The sequence below is a fragment of the Dermacentor variabilis genome, chromosome 1 (assembly GCF_050947875.1).
Source record: "Dermacentor variabilis isolate Ectoservices chromosome 1, ASM5094787v1, whole genome shotgun sequence".
In the NCBI taxonomy this organism is placed as follows: Eukaryota; Metazoa; Arthropoda; class Arachnida; order Ixodida; family Ixodidae; genus Dermacentor; species Dermacentor variabilis.
Genome location: NC_134568.1, coordinates 234,855,702 through 234,874,525, shown reverse-complemented (window position 1 = coordinate 234,874,525; position 18,824 = coordinate 234,855,702). Strand labels below are relative to the sequence as shown.

Genomic DNA, 18,824 nt, shown 5'->3' with positions numbered 1-18,824 from the left:
CATTGCTTTTCACATTTAGTGCATGGTCAAAGCGGTGCATCAAGGGGCTTTTGTTATCAATATGATCAGTCGGCCTTGAGAGATGGATAATAAGTATAACGTAGAAATGAGAGGAAGGAATAGCTGTGAAGCCGTAAAACCTGCTGTTGGTGATCCTGCCGTACCATTATCAAGGTGATGCACTGTCTCTTCGGGTTCGCGATGGGCGATGCAGTTGCTTTCAATCAACTTATTTGAGGGCGCTGCTTTATGATATGGTTGGGAGCGCACTCACGTGATATTTTTCGTACTTCATGAGGCAAAGTTCTTTGCCAGTCGGAAAGAATTGTACGCAATTAGTATGTCGCTGAAAACACCAAACTTAGATGTCATTTTTGGGTGCCTACAAATGCCTCATTGACACTTTGAAAATTAAGACAGTAATTCTCGAGTTAGGTAAATAACTGCAATTACCGAATGAAATCTTAGTAACAAAAGAATTACTGGCAGCTACTCCACTGTACTGGAAACAATATGCACTAGGTTTTCTTCGAGTAACACAACTGCTCTTTTTTTTAAGCCTTAGGGCATAATTGTGGAACACTGTATAATTCACTCAGTAACCGAGATAAGGCCAAGCCGGATTCACTCGAAATAATAATCAACAGCAGTCATGCGCAGCAGCGCTTATACTCGGACTCACAAAAAAAGAAAATAAAAAGGGAGAGGGAAGCTGCAGTTTCGCCGGAAAGGGGAAGCAGTATTAGCGATAGCCAAGTATGTGACAATTACACAAAGGAGGATTACACCACCAAGAGGACTCAGGCTCTGAAATTGAATTGTCTCCTACTATGAAGTTTTGTATATACTCGTATAACGCCGTCACATCAGCGCTCAATTCTTCGAGGTCCCGCAAAGTTTCTTCAAGTGCAATATGTATATATATATATATATATATATATATATATATATATATATATATATATATATATATATGTATATATATAGGGAGAGAGAGCGGGGGGGAGTGACAAAGATGGGGTTCGGAAAGCTGCCCCCCCCTTCCCCCCGGAAAAATGAAAACTCTCCGCATATGTGCAGGGTGACCATTTTTTAAAGTTTTATGGAAGTTTTAAAAATAGCTTGTTGCAGATAACATAATTCTAGTCCTTGAGCTGGATTATTCAGAGAGGCAGACATTACTTGCACAAGAAATCGAAACATGTATTCAACTAATTCACAGAAAATCACTGATAATCTTTTAAATTATTTACTTTACACATATTGCACATATTGCAATATGTGTATGCACATATTGCTTTGCACATATTACAATTAACGAATTGTAGCCGGTGAGTTTGCAAAGCGTATCAACTTGGAATTTCCAGAATGATGCCAGCTTGGAGATATGCACCATTAGACTTGCCGTAAAAATGCACTGTTGTTCCACTTACTTTTTAAACCCTGTATGTATTTCATTCAACAATTTGGGAAATATCTACCAACTGGTGTCATCCTGGAAATTCATTTCAAGCTCACCAGCTACAATTCATAAATTGCAATATGTGCTGTAATGTAATTAATCAAAAATATAATTAGTGATTTTTGTTCATTAGTTGAATATATGTTTTGATTTCTTGTGCTAGTAATTTCCACCTCTTCGAATAATCTAGCTCAAAGATGATAATTATGCTATCTGCCACAGGTGATTTTTAAAAATTCCGTAATACTTAATTACCCTGTATATGCAGATTACGAGTTTGCCAACTGGATTCAGTTTTGTCCAGATGCAATACACACTATGGCCACATCTATATATGGCAAATTCCATGGAGAGACTGCACCTGTCAGAGTGAACTTGCACAGAAACTGGGTCTATATGCATTTTTCCACTCACCTACAATAGTTTTGCAGCTGTACAATTTTATAGTATCGTAACTGTGTACACTATATACGAAATACTCCTTCAGATACCGATTAATTCGATCCATTTCAAATTTCAAAAGGCACAAAGTGATGCAACATCAAAGGGTGTCAACAAGGTACACACTGTTTACTTTATAACTGCTGCTGGTTTATTCTAATAAAATCAGACGATATTGTAAAGACCTCGCAAGTCTTGCTAATGATGTTTGATTGTATGACCTATATTTTCAGCAGCATATTATGATAACCACCCACTGATGCAATATCAATGAATTGTGCACATGTGCAACATCGATGGGTAGTCATCACAACATGGTGCCGACTATCAACTGTGTCACAATCTGTTTGCAATTGACTCTATCACAACATGGTGTTGCAGTGGCACAGTGGTACAGCGTTCCGCATGCAAGCACAAAGTTTCAGGTTAGATTCCTGGCTGCAGCAGCTGCTTTCCGATGGTGGAATGCAACAGCACTTGTGTATTAAGCTTTGGGTGTGCATCAAAGGAACTTGGGTGGTCAAAACTATGGCAGCTCTCATAGCCAGATGTGGTTCTGAAGCATTTTTTTTTCTTCAGATATACTATGACAGCCTGTCTGACTCAACACATGCATGTGCCAAGTGCCATTGAATGCTACTACATACAAAAAGCATGAAAGTTGCAGGCCTCAGCATTCTTACTAGCAGTTCTGAAATCTCTGCATCTTTATATTTCTGAACTATTAAAGTAGTCACAGCAAAACTCATCCACTACATTAGCTAATCTGTTGTGCTAGGAAGAAATGCCATTGTGTACAGCTTGATAGACGACAGCATTAAACAGGAAAAGGCGTCAGAACAATGAACTAGAGATCCAAGAACTTTAAGCCTTAGACTGTCCCAAATCTAGCAGGCTTTGACTTGAACATATAGTGTAGAGGAAAATCATAAAAACAAGGGTTGTGCAAATATTTAAAACTTTTGAAATCCTGGCCACAGCAGCTGTGTTCCGATGGTGGAATGCAACAGCACTTGTGCACTGAGCTTTGCATGTGCGTTAAAGGACCTTAGGTGGTCAAACCTATGGCAACTATCCATTTCTATTCCTATTCCTAAATGAGTTCCTATTCGATTCGCCTTCGAATCAAATGGTCACTATTTGTAAATAGTGACCATTTGATTCAAATTGATTGATTCAAATTCAAATTCAAATTGATTCAAATGATTCATTTGTATTCAAATAGTTATAGAATATTTCATGAGATCAACTGTGCACAATCAATTAAGCAAATTCAAACAAAAGTATGATAAATTTCATCCCCTCAGGCCTATCTATGCCTGCGGGCGATAACTATAGGTACAAAACATAAATACCTATGTAGTGGAGCAAGGTACGTTGCTCAAGAAGCCAGACTTTACTGGCTATGCGGCGGTCATCTGTACTAGGCAAAGAGTTCTGTGTAAGCGAACTGCTTATTAGTTCCTAATGCTTCATTGTGCTTTTAATAAACACTTCTTAATGTGCAACCTAATGACAGAAACATGCTAACGTTATGAATACTGGGCTATGAATACAGTGCTATATTAATAGTGAAAATGGCTTTTCATTATTTGAAAACTACTTCAAATTCGATTCAATTCACGATCACACTACGATCGCATTCGATTAGGTCTCGAAAACTACTATACAGTAGGCTCTTGTTAATTTGACTCCTGTAAATTAGATCTTTTGGTTAATTTGATCTCAACCGAAGGTCCCGGCTAGCGCTCATGAATTTCCTCGGGCCCAAACTTTAGTCATTCTGACGATAAAATTGACTTTCGCCAGATAATTCAAACTTGGCTGGTCATCACACACGCAGCTCGACCCAAATGGTGACCGCAGTGGTGACTGCAATAGCAGTAGCATCTGTCTTGGCAGTGCTTAGGGTACAGGAAATGTGTTGAATACACAAAATCTCTCGGTGGAAACTCCTATTTCTCGCCTGCCCTAGGAAGATTTTCAAGCAGTAACCATAGCTCACAAGGTCTGATTATGGTATTTACCCGATTCTAAAGCGAATCTTTTTTAAAAACAAAATTGGGCCAGAAATCGTCTGCGTGGTTGCAATCAAATATGAAATTAAAACAGCCTTCACAGTGTCCGCACGCTTTACCGTATGACCATGTATCGCGGCGAAGCTGAATTTAAACAACAGTGCAGAGAAGCTAACTTTAGCAAACTGGTTGCCATTGTGCAAGACATTCTTGCTAAAAAATCAGGTGCATGCAAAATTTCTACTTTTTTTAGGGGCTTTAATGTAATTACAAGATTATTTTTCTACTTTGAACACACACAACGTGGGCGCGCGTTTGATTCGAAGTGTTAGACTCTGGCAAATGAATCGGAGGTGTGTTGCGATTTTTTTATCCATCTTGTTTAATTCGACCTGCCAAATAATTTAATCAGTTTCATCAGTCCCATCAGGGTCGAATTAACGGAAGTCTACTGTATTTGCAAGCCCCTAATGAAAACAAATGTGGTCATGTTTTTGAGTGCTCCAAACTTGTCCATCACATTCTACATTTACAAAACGTGTCTGCAGTCACTATCCACAGATTAAATCACCTGTGCACCACCTGGTATCAGTGGTCACAGTAGCTTTTATCTTTTCGTATTGGCAGTGCAAGAGGCCTTGAAAACCTAAAAGCTGACTAGCTGAAACATTTCATGTGTTAGAATGTTTCCCTTTGTTACAGTAAAATGGAATTTGTAACAGCCACTCCATAGAGAGAAAGGCTGACAGAGCTGAATTGAACTGAAAACTATTTATTTTTTCCAGTCAAACTATAGCATAAGAAAGATGTACAACATCTAAGCTCATTTCCAGTTTCCATGGAAAAGGTTTCCTTATGGTTTTCAATTCAGATTCGACACAACTTTGCAGCATACAATCTCCAATGCAAATTTAGAATACCTGCATGATAATCATTTTTCACATTTATTGTTCCAGTGAAAGGCATAATAACATACTGCTTGTACAATATATGTATATGTATAGAGGTATTATTTACATGACAAGGGCATTAGAAAGGTCCTGAATAAATACATGCGCACAAGGGACTATAGGTTTATTTTAGCCCTTTAAAACAATTGCAGATGAGCTGCTGTAACAGGTTAACATAAAACAGCTTTCAAATTGCAATTCGGACCTCTGATTACCACACAGACAACAAGCATATTCCATCTTTCAGTTAACTCTCAACAAGCACTTCAGAACCAGCACTTCAACGGCAAAGTTTAGCCATGCATGGTACACACACTACACTGAACTATTTAAGCCAGATGACTATTAGAAAATAACTAGAAGATCGGGATGTAGTTGTCGATCTTTGAACGGTGGCGCTGTGCAACACACTCGGCAATCCAAACAATGTTGCGGCACTCCTGTTCTTTCAGCTTCACGTATGCATAGAAGACTCCAGAATGGAACTGCTGCATGAAGGCATTTACGTTGAGCATCACCTGCACATGTAAGCATGAAACAAAACCAATTGCCATGAAGGATCCTGACAAAACTAAGAATTCTGAAGGCGGCAAGGGGGACAATATTGCAAAACACCTGGTGGAGCAATGCAACTTGGTTGGGAATCACTGTTGGCACCTTTTAAACTAGCTATCAGCAAGCCCATAAGGGTGATTCCACGGGAGATCAAACTTGCATGTCTGCTTGATATTATTGTTTTGTCTGTTTTTTTTTGTGTCATGTAGGAATATTCAAACTGCATGGAACCGAAAATTTTATTCTCGGAAGCGTTCCCAGCAAGCTAAAAAAATATTTGAAGGTGGTGGCGTGAGTGTTGTCCTATTGCTTACCACAATATTTTCCAATTTCACGGTCAAATTAAATGCAAACAAGAATGTTGTGTCGAAAATCTTTTCTGCTCATTTTAATATGCTTCACAGTTAAATAGTACCATGCATTTTTTTATGCTGTTCACAAACAAAAAAAATCCAAACATGGCCCAAATCAGGAAAATTTTGTAACTTTGATGAGTCTTGGTGTGTTTTCTATTTCACACAGAAACTTGAAAAAATTGTCAAACATAGAATGTTCTCCTTGCAACATCTATGCAAAATATCTTCCTACATAAAAGACAAGGGAAAACAATAGCAAAACAAGTTCTTTTTTTTTAAAAGTCATTTTTAAAACATAAAAATTTTAAAACTCCTTTTCCAATTTTCGAAAAATTTGGGTGGAAGTCTGCATATGTCAGGCAAAACATTGGTGCAATAAATGTTTCCTCATTTGCTTTATTCACAAAATATAACAGGCCAAAGTGGCCCATGTTGAGCATACTGGCTTCCGTACCTTTGCTGGTTGTCTATTAGTCTGCATTGCATGCAAATCTAGTTCTAATTTCTTTGCTGCTTCAGAACTTCGCTCTGGCAGCTTTTTAAAAAAATGTATTGTCAGATTTTATTTGTGTTTAGTAGTGCAGGGGCAGGGGGCTGCCACCCTCTAAAGTGCTAACATGTACCAAGTTTGCAGCCTACAATCTCTGTGGGCACCACACTTATGCTTCCATTATTTGCTTGTGAACAGCATGCGAGACACCACGAGTGCATGTTGTGGCTGACTTTGCCAAAACCTGCCTGGTGCACACAGTAATAATTTGTAAGCGGTGCCTAGGCAGGTGTGCCATTATGAAGGTGCTACTTTACTGCACGCTCCCCATCCCTCACATGCATTGGATACCGGAACCTTCTTGAGCACCATCGCATGCGACTTGCACTGTGCCTTTCTAAAAACTTATCCGAGTAATTTCCTGTGCCTTTATTTCGTTTCCCAAAATCAAGTTTTCCGCATCACTCACAGATAACATATTCTTGTCTTACCTAGACCTTTACCTCTGCGTTTCGTCTGTCTGAAAAAGTGCCATGCAGCATGACTGAGCCAAAGGTTGCCAAAGTTATGTAATTTACGACATTCTGTCACCACTTTGTTGGCGCACTTTCCCATACCGAGAACAGCAGAGGTCACTGGTGCCACCAGACAGTCATTGCCCTTCGATGATGAGCGTGGCCCACATGTTTTCACAGTGAAAAGCTTTAGACGGCCTTGCTCATAAAACATGAAACCGTGAGACATTCTGGAGGCTCAGTCACAATAGCGGCGCAGAAAAAGCATAAGAAAGAGTGTGGTGCTGTTCAGTATAAACATTTCAACTTGGCTAGCAGTTCACTACACACAATGCATGTAGCTCATAGCTCGGCCCGAGCATTTTGTGCAGATTATTTGTGCGTTCACAAGAAGATTGCTAAGAAAAACATTTTTGTTGTGTTAATGTTTTGGATGTTGCCTCCCCGTGGAAGCTACTGCCAGAGGCTGAGGGTATTTGCGACACCAACAAGGTCTGCCAGCACTGCTTTACACCTCTAAAAGAAATCCTGTCTTCATCTAGTGACACCCACGATGAAGTAAATGAGGCATTCCTTCAGGAAAAAGAAGTCATTGACAATTTGAACAGGCACGTCCACCTTTCTTCTGATGTTTCACCATTGAAGTCACCATCTTCCGTTCACAAATGCAGCAGACGATCTTACGGAAAGAGAAAATGAGTCAAGATTGAAAGTTTTGTGGTGACAAAGATACACTCAACTTTAAGCACTGCATACGTAAGCGTCAGTACACCTGAACCATCTCCGACAGAATGTCGTGCATACGCTGGCTGGTTAAATAGCTTAAAGTAAGCATATGAGGCTTCAAGGTCCCTATCGAGACTGCCTCCGCCTTTTAACCATCGTTCCACCAGAAGATGATAAACGCATTGAAGAGGAAATCCCAGCTGTCACAATGTACATGCTCAGAAAGGCCCGAAATTGGCGTGAGAAGCATGGAATGTGGTCAGATTTTGATCCGTACATGAGGTCAAGGTTAAGCCATATCGGATGTTCAAGCTGCGCTCAACTGCTTCACCAAGGACGAACTTGGGTTCTCTTGCCAGAGCCCGAACAAGGACGTTGTGTCAGTCATCACAAACGGCCACAGAGAGTGCATCTCAAAGTGGTTTGTGACACATTCTATTCGCGAGACGTTTCAGGTATTCAAAGCAGCTCACCCCAAAAGTACCATTGTCTTGCCCAAATTTTACAGCCTGCGTCCAAAATGGGTGCTGCTCACACCACAACAAGAGGTTTGCATTTTTGCTTATTGCACTAATGCCAACCTTTGTGTCTCCACGCTTGAGAAAATAACCAGCATGGAAATCTCATTGAAAGGCATGAAAGCACTGTGCCTCTGTGGCTCCCAACCACAGATTGTATGTTAGGTGAATGCGAGCGCCGCCCATGCAACAAAAGCCCCCCTTTGGCCAGTCTGGGAATGGTCGATAAGGACAAGGTGACATTTGCTGTTTGGGAAAGCGGCGACTTGATCGAATACGTCATGCCCAACCCTTTTTGTGAAAGAGCTCGGCAAATGGGTGGCCAAATGGATTCCTCACGAATACATATGCTGCACTCAAGCCACAGCTATTCATGCAGCAAAGAAGTGCGTGCAGCACGGAAGAATTGTTCTGCATTTTTATTTTGTGGAAAACTGGACTGTCCTCTCAAATGAAACACAATCGTACCATTAGCACAAGAAACAAATCTCCATTTTCACCTGTGTCACCATGACAAGGAAAGCAACACACAGGTTTGCTGCCATAAGTGACAACATGCATCATGATGCAGCGCACGTCTGCTATGCCCTAGGTAGAGTGTACAAAGTGTTAGATGAAAAAGCACCCATCTACTGTCACGTAACATATGTCAGCGATGGTGCAGCGAGCCATTTAAAGGTAGGTACCAACTATACGAGTTGTGCCACTCGAAGTATACATCTGCGAGTTGGATATTTTCTGCTACCGGGCATGGGAAGAATGCCTGTGATGGTGTGGTTGGCAGGGGTGTACCAAATATTTATCAAATAGGGGGGGGGAGGGCAAGCCGTCTCTCTCCGCGCGGCCACGCACGCATGCACGCTGTAAAGGAGACACAGAGATAACACTCATTCACCGGGCTGGCTGATGCCTTGTTGTCTTCCCTCTGCCTGTGCCCGCTGTCAGAACGCACAAGCCCAAGTGTCTTTATCTTCATCACAATATATAATGAGAAAGAGAGCTTTCAGTGACAAAAGCTGGACCCTGGCCGAATCGTCGAAAAAAAGTAAACGTTTCGTACATTAGTTTGTTCCTTTTGTATGCTAGGACTGGATCATCCAGAGAAATATTCATGTGGGGGGGGGGGGGAATTCTGTAACTAGTGAACTGTCCATTTCGGCCACTGCTAATTGGATGCAGCTGTACGAGTGAGGAGGAGATGAGCGGACGCAGCCAATCAGCAGCGGCCTAAATGGACAGTTCACTAGGTGGACTCCTACAGAATACCTCGCCTGGTATCAGTGGCGTAGCCAGGAAGGAGAGAGAGCTGCTGACTCATTGATAAGCGTAGTGGCGCCTTGTACGATGCGGCGATAAGAGAATGCAGCCGTATATCTTTCAATGGTTGCTTGTAAGCGCTTGAGTAGTGGTTGCGAGTGTGCATCTATTTTGTATTTCGCGTATATTGTGGGCTTTTGTTTTTTCTTGGAAAAAACAATCAGGACCACTTCAGCACGAAATAAATGCTTTATTCAGTGGTTATTTAAGGCGCCCTACAACTTTGTAATTGCTATGTTTGATTTAAGCAATAATTAAAAAGTTCACTAATATAAAGTAATTAATTAATACTTCGTGATGAAAAAAATACTGCCCGTAAGTACATACGACTACGGCTACTATGCAGTCGCTATGATTTCTCTAGAGCACTTGGGTATATTTAAAATCTTGGTCCAAGTTAGCTGGGACACCCTGTATATTCATGTCTCGTGCCTTAAACTGTACCACTCTCAACCCGAGCTCTAACTGCACCGGGAAGGTGCTTCTGCCGCCGGCTAATGTCACAGGCGGCGATCCTGTGGTTGGTGCTTGGACGATGACGACGACGTTGTGGCTATCTGGTATGCACTCACCAGCCCTATTATTTCTGCAGCATTGTGCGTCTTGCCTTGTAAATATATCCTTGTATATAGATTCTCCCCGTAACGATATTATATATATATATATATATATATATATATATATATAGAGAGAGAGAGAGAGAGAGAGAGAGAGAGAGAGAGTGGGGGTTGCGAACTTTGCTCATAGGACAGTGATCTTTTGCAGTACGTGCCACCAGAGATCGCTCTGCCGCCGCTACCCCGTCGGCATGGCTGCCATGCAAACGAAGGAAGCTGCAATACTTAACCCTGTACATAGTTTCTCCTTTGATTTCTGCAGTACATGTTCATTTGAATGTATGTTTCACCACAAAACATGGTTGGTTTTTGGTTGATCATGTGCGACCATATTTGTGTTAACTGCAGTGTTACATGGCAAGCCTCTTGCACATAACTAGGCCGGTTTCGGTGCAAATAAAACCAGTTGTTAGTCGGTGCTTGTGATGTGGTCTGTTTCTTTGTCTCCATCCCAGTTGCGCTGCGCCTTTTGAATAGTCATGAACCAACTTGCCCAAATCGAAGTTTCACCACAAATCCTCACACTGAGGGCCTCTGCCAAGACGAGCAGAGTGAGCCAGCACGCAGGGCGGGTGGGAAAGGAGTCAGGTAGATGCAACTTTAGTGGTCACAGATCGATAAACAATGACACATTTTTATTCTTAGTGTTAATGACAAGTTGATTTATTGCAAGACATTCATTGGTGGTTATACAGAAGTTCATGTTCGTGACTGGGAGAAGCATACTTAGAGCGGGTCCAGATTGTACGCACTGTAAAGATCGCTGCCCTTGCAGATTACCTGATTGCCATTGCAATACAAAAGGCTGAAAAATGGGTCAGTGAAAGTTATTTTTATCGACAGATCTGCTTTTCAATCACACATTATGAACCCTTACAGCCTATAGTGTTACTAATATCTTCTGAAGCATGTGGCTGAAGTGAGAAAAAAAAAAGGTCATTAAAATTCTTGCTGTAACTATGAAGTGTATTTCAAGAACATAGGTGTTTTGAAACACTAATATAATATAATGTGAAGTAAATCATTTACCTAGACGTTTCATGTTGGTCTAAAGTACGTGCAGCTGAAGGAAAACAGTGCACTGACTAGTAGGGTATAGAGGGCTTTTGATATACGAATGTATATATTATAGGGTGGGCGAGTATTCAAAGTTTCGAAAACAAATAGTTGGTGTGTAACATTTTATTCATATTCGTAAATGAACTATTCTGTATTTACAAATATCAAAACTAAGCAAATATTTCGGAACAATGGCTTGTTAAAATTGGGTTGCTGTTCTCCACCTGCTGAACAAAGTATCGCAAATTATAATCAGAAGTAAAACAGGAACAAAGCTTTTGAAGCAGTGCAGAAACAAAATTGGTAATGCAAGCTTTGTTTTCGGTTTTGCAGTAGAAGTGCAGAGCTGGTTAACACTCCTTGAGTTAGATTTTGTACACATACATAAATACCCAAGAATGCATGGATGTGGGAACTGCCTTTTCCATAGCACAAGTGGTAGTGCAACACACGCATAATGCTGAGGTTGTGGATTCGGCTCTCACTGTCAGCAAGTTGTTTTTTCCTCCATTTCCCTTTAGCTTCTCACTTTTACACTTCAATTAAAAACTACAAATAATTTCTCCTATGCATTCCTTTTCTTCGTATCTGTTGGTTTCATATGGTTCTGACAAGCAAATATGCACAAGCGTTCTTACCAAACCAGGCCCCTCGGTTCCAATTCTTTCTGTCTATAATGTATGACAAACGGCTAGTTTTGCTTCTGGCATGCCAATTTGTCTTTCTTGCAGTCTAGTCATGCAGCAGTTTTATCTTTTATGTTACAATCAGGGATGTTTCCCTCATAACAGGCCCTTGTTGGTGTGTAGGGTACACAAATACTTTATCTTTTTCTTTTCTCTTTCCACCAAGTTCTGATTTCTTCAAGTATTTATTTTGCATTTTGGGAAACTTGGTCATACAGCAGCCTGTCATTCCAGGCTCTAAAGGTGTCTAGCGGCTATTTGTAGAGTTCTTTTCATGACTGTTGTAGTGACCTTGTGTAAATAAATATTCCTGCTGTAGATACGAGTGTCTGCATTTCTCTATTTGATATTCGATACTTACTATTCATGTTCTATTCATGCTCGAAAAAGTCTATATTTGATCACCTACCTCTAATATTTACATAACGAATTATCACAGCTAAAATTTTTCATTACCTTCAGACTGGAAGGTTACAGCACGATTCAAAAGAACACAAGCAACATAGTTTTCCTAGCATGAAAATGTACTTAGTCTGCATGTTATCCCTAACTTTGTTGTGCTTCTAGACGCTCGTGGTCGCAGAACTAGATATTGCGGAACATGATTGGCCGCATGTTGTTAACACGGCGATGACGATTACCCAGGAATTGTACAAATCAAATACCACATTTTTGCCCTTCATCTACCTGAACGCCGTCGTGAAGTACTGATTAGTCCGAAAGCAGTGATAAACAGAAGTGATTTGTTCAGATGCGGATGAATGAGCTCAGCCATTCTGATATTTACGCCTTTTTTATGCAGTCGATATGTCTAATAACCTGCGCTGTTTTAAATCCAAACACGATATTTATTCCATTTGTTTTTGGTAAATCAGCTAGCTCTCCAACACGCTTGCGCATGTCTACCAAGCTAACGGATTTAGTGACACCACTGAATACGCAGTGTTTAAACGCATTCAAATAGGTTTTGTAAATAATAAAGAAAATTCAATTTTGTGAACACTATGATAGCTATGATGACCACAGTGCTTTGAAGCACAATCACAATGTGAAGGCTACCAATGTGAAGGCAACCAGTGCATCATCATAGTCACGAAGCCAATGCGACGTACAGCGAGTTTCGGCCACTTACATGCAGCTTTTGAATATTAAACTGCATTCTATAAGGTCCTTTTTCAAGAAATCTTTCTAACTTATAAGTCTTTAAAATATTGCCAATTCATTAAAGTCACTAAAAAAAGCCGCTCATTGCTAACTAGAAAACTATGCCATTAACAAACAAAAAAATTCACTAAATCTATAAAAAAATCGCTAAAATGCCAACGCTGATTAAATACCGGTAAATTATAAAAAGTAAATCTGATTGTGTTTTCAAATATGGTTTGGTTAGATGGCCTAGAGGTGATGGAAGGGATCGTGGATTAAACTTGTTTTGGACCACCTAGCGACAGCTTTTTCAGCAATGCAGGCTTGCAAGGAATGTCCCACAGGTGTCTCGCACCGCAAAGTATGGTAACCCTGAAGTGTTTAGTGCGGCACGCCAAGCGTCATCTGCTACAGCATGTGGCGGAGACGCCCGAAAGACAATCCTAGCTGCTTAAGCAAGGGATACATAATAAAGAAATTGTAGCTATGTGGGTGCAATTCTGAGAGACAACTTGCATCAGTTGTTGGGTTTGTCCGTGTGCAGCGGACAGTGCCTGCTTTCACAAGTGTGTGGGTGTGTAAAGGTAGGGGCGTTGGGGGGGGGGGGGGGGGGGGCAAATGGCCCACTCTTCCCTTTCACTTCTGACTGTGAAGGGGAGGGGCATGTTTCCTCCCCATTGGTACATATGCCTATGACAAGCATGTCATGCACGCACAAGCAACTATAAAAACATCTCGCTCAATGACCATGAGCGCTCACTGTCAGAACGCTGGCGTGATGAAGAGCACTGGCAGTGAGAAGCGAATGCTTTGTGCTGCCTCTAATTTTACTATGAGAACAACTTTCATGGCCAAATAAATGAAACCAGTCTTGAAAATACTGGGAACCTCAATTGCACTGTTGAGGTTCCTATTATGAAAGATTAAGTAGCCCGAATCAATGCCTGGATCATCTTGAAAGGCTACTGCAGGCTTGTAGAGGTGGGGAAATTTACCAGCTGTAACCGAGTAGACCTTGGGTGTTATATGCATACCGGTCATAAGTGCCCTGAGGAACCAATGTGGCCGAGTCTCCTAGTGGGGCTAGTGGAGAGGCCAGACCCCCATTATCATGGCTTCAAGCAACTTTCTGCAGATTCGAGTTATCTTGGTCTAGACGCGAAGTGCAGTATTCCCGGCTTTCAAAAGTGGGGGGGGGGGGGGGGGGGGGGGCAAATGGCTTACTTTGCCCCTCTCAAGTTCTGAGTGGGGCGTATAGGGCCCAAGTGCCCCCGCCCTCCCCAGAATATACACCCATGATGGGTGGACTCCTTAAGCACCAAGCTTCCCGGTACTACCTTATGTAAGGAAGCACCGCCTCCATTCAGACAGCAAATGAGGTGGTCTCCCGACTCAGCGGCAACATCAAGAATGTGGCCCTGCTTCATGCACCTGCTGCAACGATCGAGGAGCATCGTCAGAAGTCAATGGAGTGGAAGTCAGTGCCGCGTGTGGCGGGAATTCAGTCATGGCATGTGTGGATGTGTGCTCATGATCAGTCAAGCGTACATGCGCTGACCGTTACACGAACTGCCACTAGCCAGCTCACTTAACCCATTGAATACTAACTGCAAAGGACATGAAATAAATTTGTTCCTGCACCACAAGTAGTGTCGGGTTTGTTACCTCTTGCGTCCCAGAAAAAGCAGAAAACATGTTCTCTGTTCTTGTCACAAAAAAAAAAAGAAAAACACACCCAGGCAAACCTATCAGCCAGCACACTCAACGCGGGCCACTTTGGCCTGTTCATATTTTGAGAATAAAGCAAATGAGGAAACATTATTGCACTCATGTTTTGCCCGACTATAAGCGGGTTTCCATACAAAATTTTTCAAAAATTGGAACCGAGTTATATTATTTTTTGAAAATGACTTTTTTAAAAAACTTGTTTAACATTTTTTTTCTTTGTGTTTCATGTAGGAAGATATTTGCCTAGATGTTGCGAAAAGAACGTTCTATGTTTGACACTTTTTTTCACGTTTCTGCGCAAAATAGAAAATGCGCCAAGACGCATCAAAGTTACAAAATTTTTCTGATTTGGGCCATATTTTGAAATTTTAAAACTTTTTTTTCGTTTGTGGACAGCATAACAAAACGCATGGAACTAATTTACTATGAGGCATATTAATATGAGCACATAAGTTTTTCGACACGTTTTTTAGTTTGCACTTAATTTGGCCGTGAAATTGGAAAATATTGTAAGCAATAGGATGACACCCGTGCCGCCAACTTCAAATTTTTTTTGGCTCACTTGGGAACGCCTTTTGGGAATAAAATTTTCTATTCTGTGCAGTATGAATATTCCTACAAGACACATAACAAAACCAGACAAAACAAAAATATCAAGCGGACATGCATGTCTTGAGATATGCATTACACAAGCCTCTACAACAAAAAAATTATGCAGAAACTATTGACGATGGTTTCAACGTAAGCGACTAGCCAAACACTTCTAGAAACTATTCACTTTATTAACTCCTTTATTACTGCGCCTATAGAAATCCATCAATTCGTTCGACAATTTTTCTATTTGATGTTAAGCATTTTTGTTGGAATTATTTTAGTAGCAACATCATTGACCATTTGAATGAATGACTACTGAACTTTAACTATTTGTCAGAGTTGACAACTGCTGGCAGAATGGGGAGCCAGGAAAAATAAAACTTCGACTGGAGGCACCATCGAAACTAGCTTCCAGTGCTCCTAACACTTCTTCAATAAAAAGATGCAATATTTGTGCTTCGGTCGACTTGGAAACAATTTTTAAATGACAGCAGGAATCAAGACACAAAAGCTTTTTTTGGGTTGTCACTTTTCAGATTTTTTTAGCCTGTTTTAACGCCGTCTAAAACAAGGGTAGATGCTCAAGAGTGCATGTTATTTTGATAATTGTGTTCAACTAATATCAAGTGCAACTTTATTTTCCCCACTGTGGTTTGCCTTTATCCATCAGAATTTCAACAACGTATATACAAATTATTACGAGCAACCCTTCCTGTCGTGTGGGGCTTTCACTCACACAAAAGCACGCAGTTGAGTTCAGACTGACCTTCAACCAAAGCATGCCTGGCTGTCTAATCTTTTACATTTTGAACACCACCTGAGCAAGTGCCCTTATTACTGAAACATACTGTGAAACACTACACATTACTGCACAGCACTGTACAGGAACTAAAAGCATGTGGAGGCTCCAGCGCCAATTGAACGAGCACATGACTGCCTTGCTCGCACAGAAACACTGTAGAACACAATAACCAAGTATGACGAGGCTTCTGCATGCTGACTGACCTAACAATCATTGCTTCACGAGCCTAAAAAATTTAGTAATATAGAAACCAAGTGCCTACTGCAGTGAGTAAAAACAAATGCTCCCTGTAAAGTAGGAACTTGCCAATTTTCATATTAGTGAAGCTACTGCTTTCCCGCATAGCACAGGCATCATCACTATGGCTTGTATTGACGACAAAAACTTTTCATAATTATGTTCTCACATGATCCGATAGGAAACTAGGAACCAGGTGCATATTTTCTATATTTCAGATTTTTTTACTCTCAGAACTTATGTTAATAATAGAGAAGATTATTACTTTTATTTGTGTTCCTTAAGGTGCTTTCAACTTTCACATAAGAATTCTAAAAAATTGGCTGACCAATTATTACTGCTATACATCCATTCAAAACACCAATAATCTTACTACAATTTTATGTATCGCAGCATATGCTGCGACTATGTCTTGAAATAAAATGTTAAAACATAAAAGCAGCGCAAATGAGCACATTTCTAGCAGTAACGAAACAGTTAAAGGAATATGTTTTGGGCAGAGTTGCGCCTAAGAAAGAACGCACACAGGAAAAAACGAGGTAGACGAAAAGAGCACAAACAATCAACTGGGTTTGTGTCGAATCTGCATATATAGACCGTTTCATCGGGCAAGGAGGATAGGGCGCGCGGAGAGCATTTCCTCCTCTCTGGCTTGGGCGATTCGGCGCGGCGCTGCTTGAAAGTATTGCTGTCGCGTGCTGCGGAACGATTTCGAGATGTTTTACATGGTGCTTTGTGAAATTTACGTCATGTCCGTTCATATAAGGTTGTCAGGGAAGCCTTTCGGTGGATCGGTAACTACAGTAGGCGGAAATATCTCTTGGGGGCGCAAAAATGTGACACGCTTAATCAGCCGCGGTGTACGCACATTATCAGTCGCGGTGTGTGTATGTGTTGTGAACTATTTTGCTTATATCGGTTTTAATTCAACAATTAAAACCGGTGTCTCTGTATTAGCAGCATGAAATGGTAAATCTGCTCACTATCTGATCGCTTGGCACATGGAGTAAAACAAAGCATAAGAGCGCATGCTCGTGCACAGCAAACCTATAGGGCAACCACAAAACATCTAAGCGGCAGGCGCTATCAAATATTTGTAATGCACCGGCATCGTTTTCGCGCATTTCAAGTCTAGTAGGCTTCAAATTACCATAAGTCTACGCTAGCCTTCCTGTATGAGGCCGATGGCGCTGCTCAACACAGCGATCACTGCGGTTGGTGAACCAGTACGATACATATGTAAGCTGTGCGCTTCGGCATTGCCTTTTTGGCCTGCATACAGCCGTAATATATGAGAGTGATCACATAAAAAGAATGCGACGCCTATTTTTGAGGAAAGCATTTTCGTAATACGTGCGAGTGCGTCGTAGAGAACGAAACGAACACAACCGAAAAAAAATTCGGTTATCATCCTCTTTCTCGAAAAAGCAAGATAAAAGGGGCTAACGCCGCAGTAGGACCTCGCACAGTCACGCCGCACAACGTTTGTAAATATATAACCGCTGATGCCGTATGCTTGGACCATGCGGTATATAGAACAAAGATATATGTAATCCAGCACCTATCACTACTTAGGACGCTCGCGCAGTTCGTAGACAGTCCCTTTGCTGGACAAGCTTAATTCAGACTGTAAGGTATTCTGCTGTTACTTGGCAAAACTATTTTATTCAGGGGCGGAAATCTCATCCATCGAACCAAGTAGTCACGCAATGTAACCTGCAGCGAACAGTTTGAACGCTTGTCTAAGTATAACATCACAGCTCCTATCGCAGAACGGTATCCACGCTGTTACGATCGTCGCGTATGTTTCGTGGCTCCTAAACTGCAGCTTAGAAATAGAGGATAATACTGCAATAAGGTCACATTAGTGGTTGGAACATTCAGAAATACACAATCGGTCTCCGAGGCTGATTGTACGCTCAAATATGCGCGCACACGTCGTGCTGCGTGTTCCGTCCACCTCAACGTCAGCAAAAATTCCGGCCATGACGCCTTAAACCACTTCAGCACGTCTCACAGAACCGTTTACCACGTAGAAAACGCGCGTCATACTAAACAGACCGCACGACCGCGAAAACAAACGCCAGAACCTACCGCCGAGCGTATACCTGCCATGCAAAAAACCGCTTTCACCCAAGCCAGTATGGCGCTGCTCATAGGCGGCGCCACTGCGTTCACAATATGGCGGCGCCTACGAAAAAACGGTCTATAAGCAGTGTTCACATGTGACAAAAAAAGGAAGGGGGCGAATGAGCCAGCTTCTCCTGCAAGGTCATCACAGCAGTGGCCGAGAACCTTTTTAAGAAGGTAACAAAAGAAAAATGTGACAGCAGCACCGAGTGCTTGCTCAGAAAGAAACCCACAGTTGTGCCGTATATGCACAAAGTCACCCAAAACATTAAAAAAGTGGCAAACAGGCATGGTGTCCCTGTGGTTTTTTCTGCCCCTAATAAGCTTGCTGGGTTATGTCCGAGGATAAGCGGAGAAGGAGCCCGACGAAGCGGTCGCGGAATAAAGCAGTCCGAAACTTTCGTGAAATGTGCCACCGGCGTAGTATATTAAATCCCACTAAAATGTGGACGAGTATATGTGGGCCAAACAGGGCGC

At 41.5% G+C, this 18,824-nt stretch overlaps 1 protein-coding gene across 3 annotated transcripts in view; it reads right to left on the bottom strand.

Moving 5' to 3' along the window:
• Positions 1-4,677: 4,677 nt before the first annotated feature.
• Positions 4,678-18,824, bottom strand: part of VhaAC39-1 (V-type proton ATPase subunit VhaAC39-1) — a 36,288-nt gene continuing 22,141 nt past the window's right edge. Inside the window, exon 7 of one of the 3 annotated variants that reach the window (XM_075671252.1) lies at positions 4,678-5,389. In XM_075671252.1, the coding sequence (XP_075527367.1) occupies positions 5,228-5,389 (162 nt within the window). In that variant the 3' untranslated portion in view covers positions 4,678-5,227. Of the gene's footprint in view, positions 5,390-7,361; positions 7,467-11,131; positions 14,291-18,824 lie in introns of those variants that run through there. The other 2 variants (XM_075671255.1, XM_075671258.1) reach the window with 2 other exon arrangements.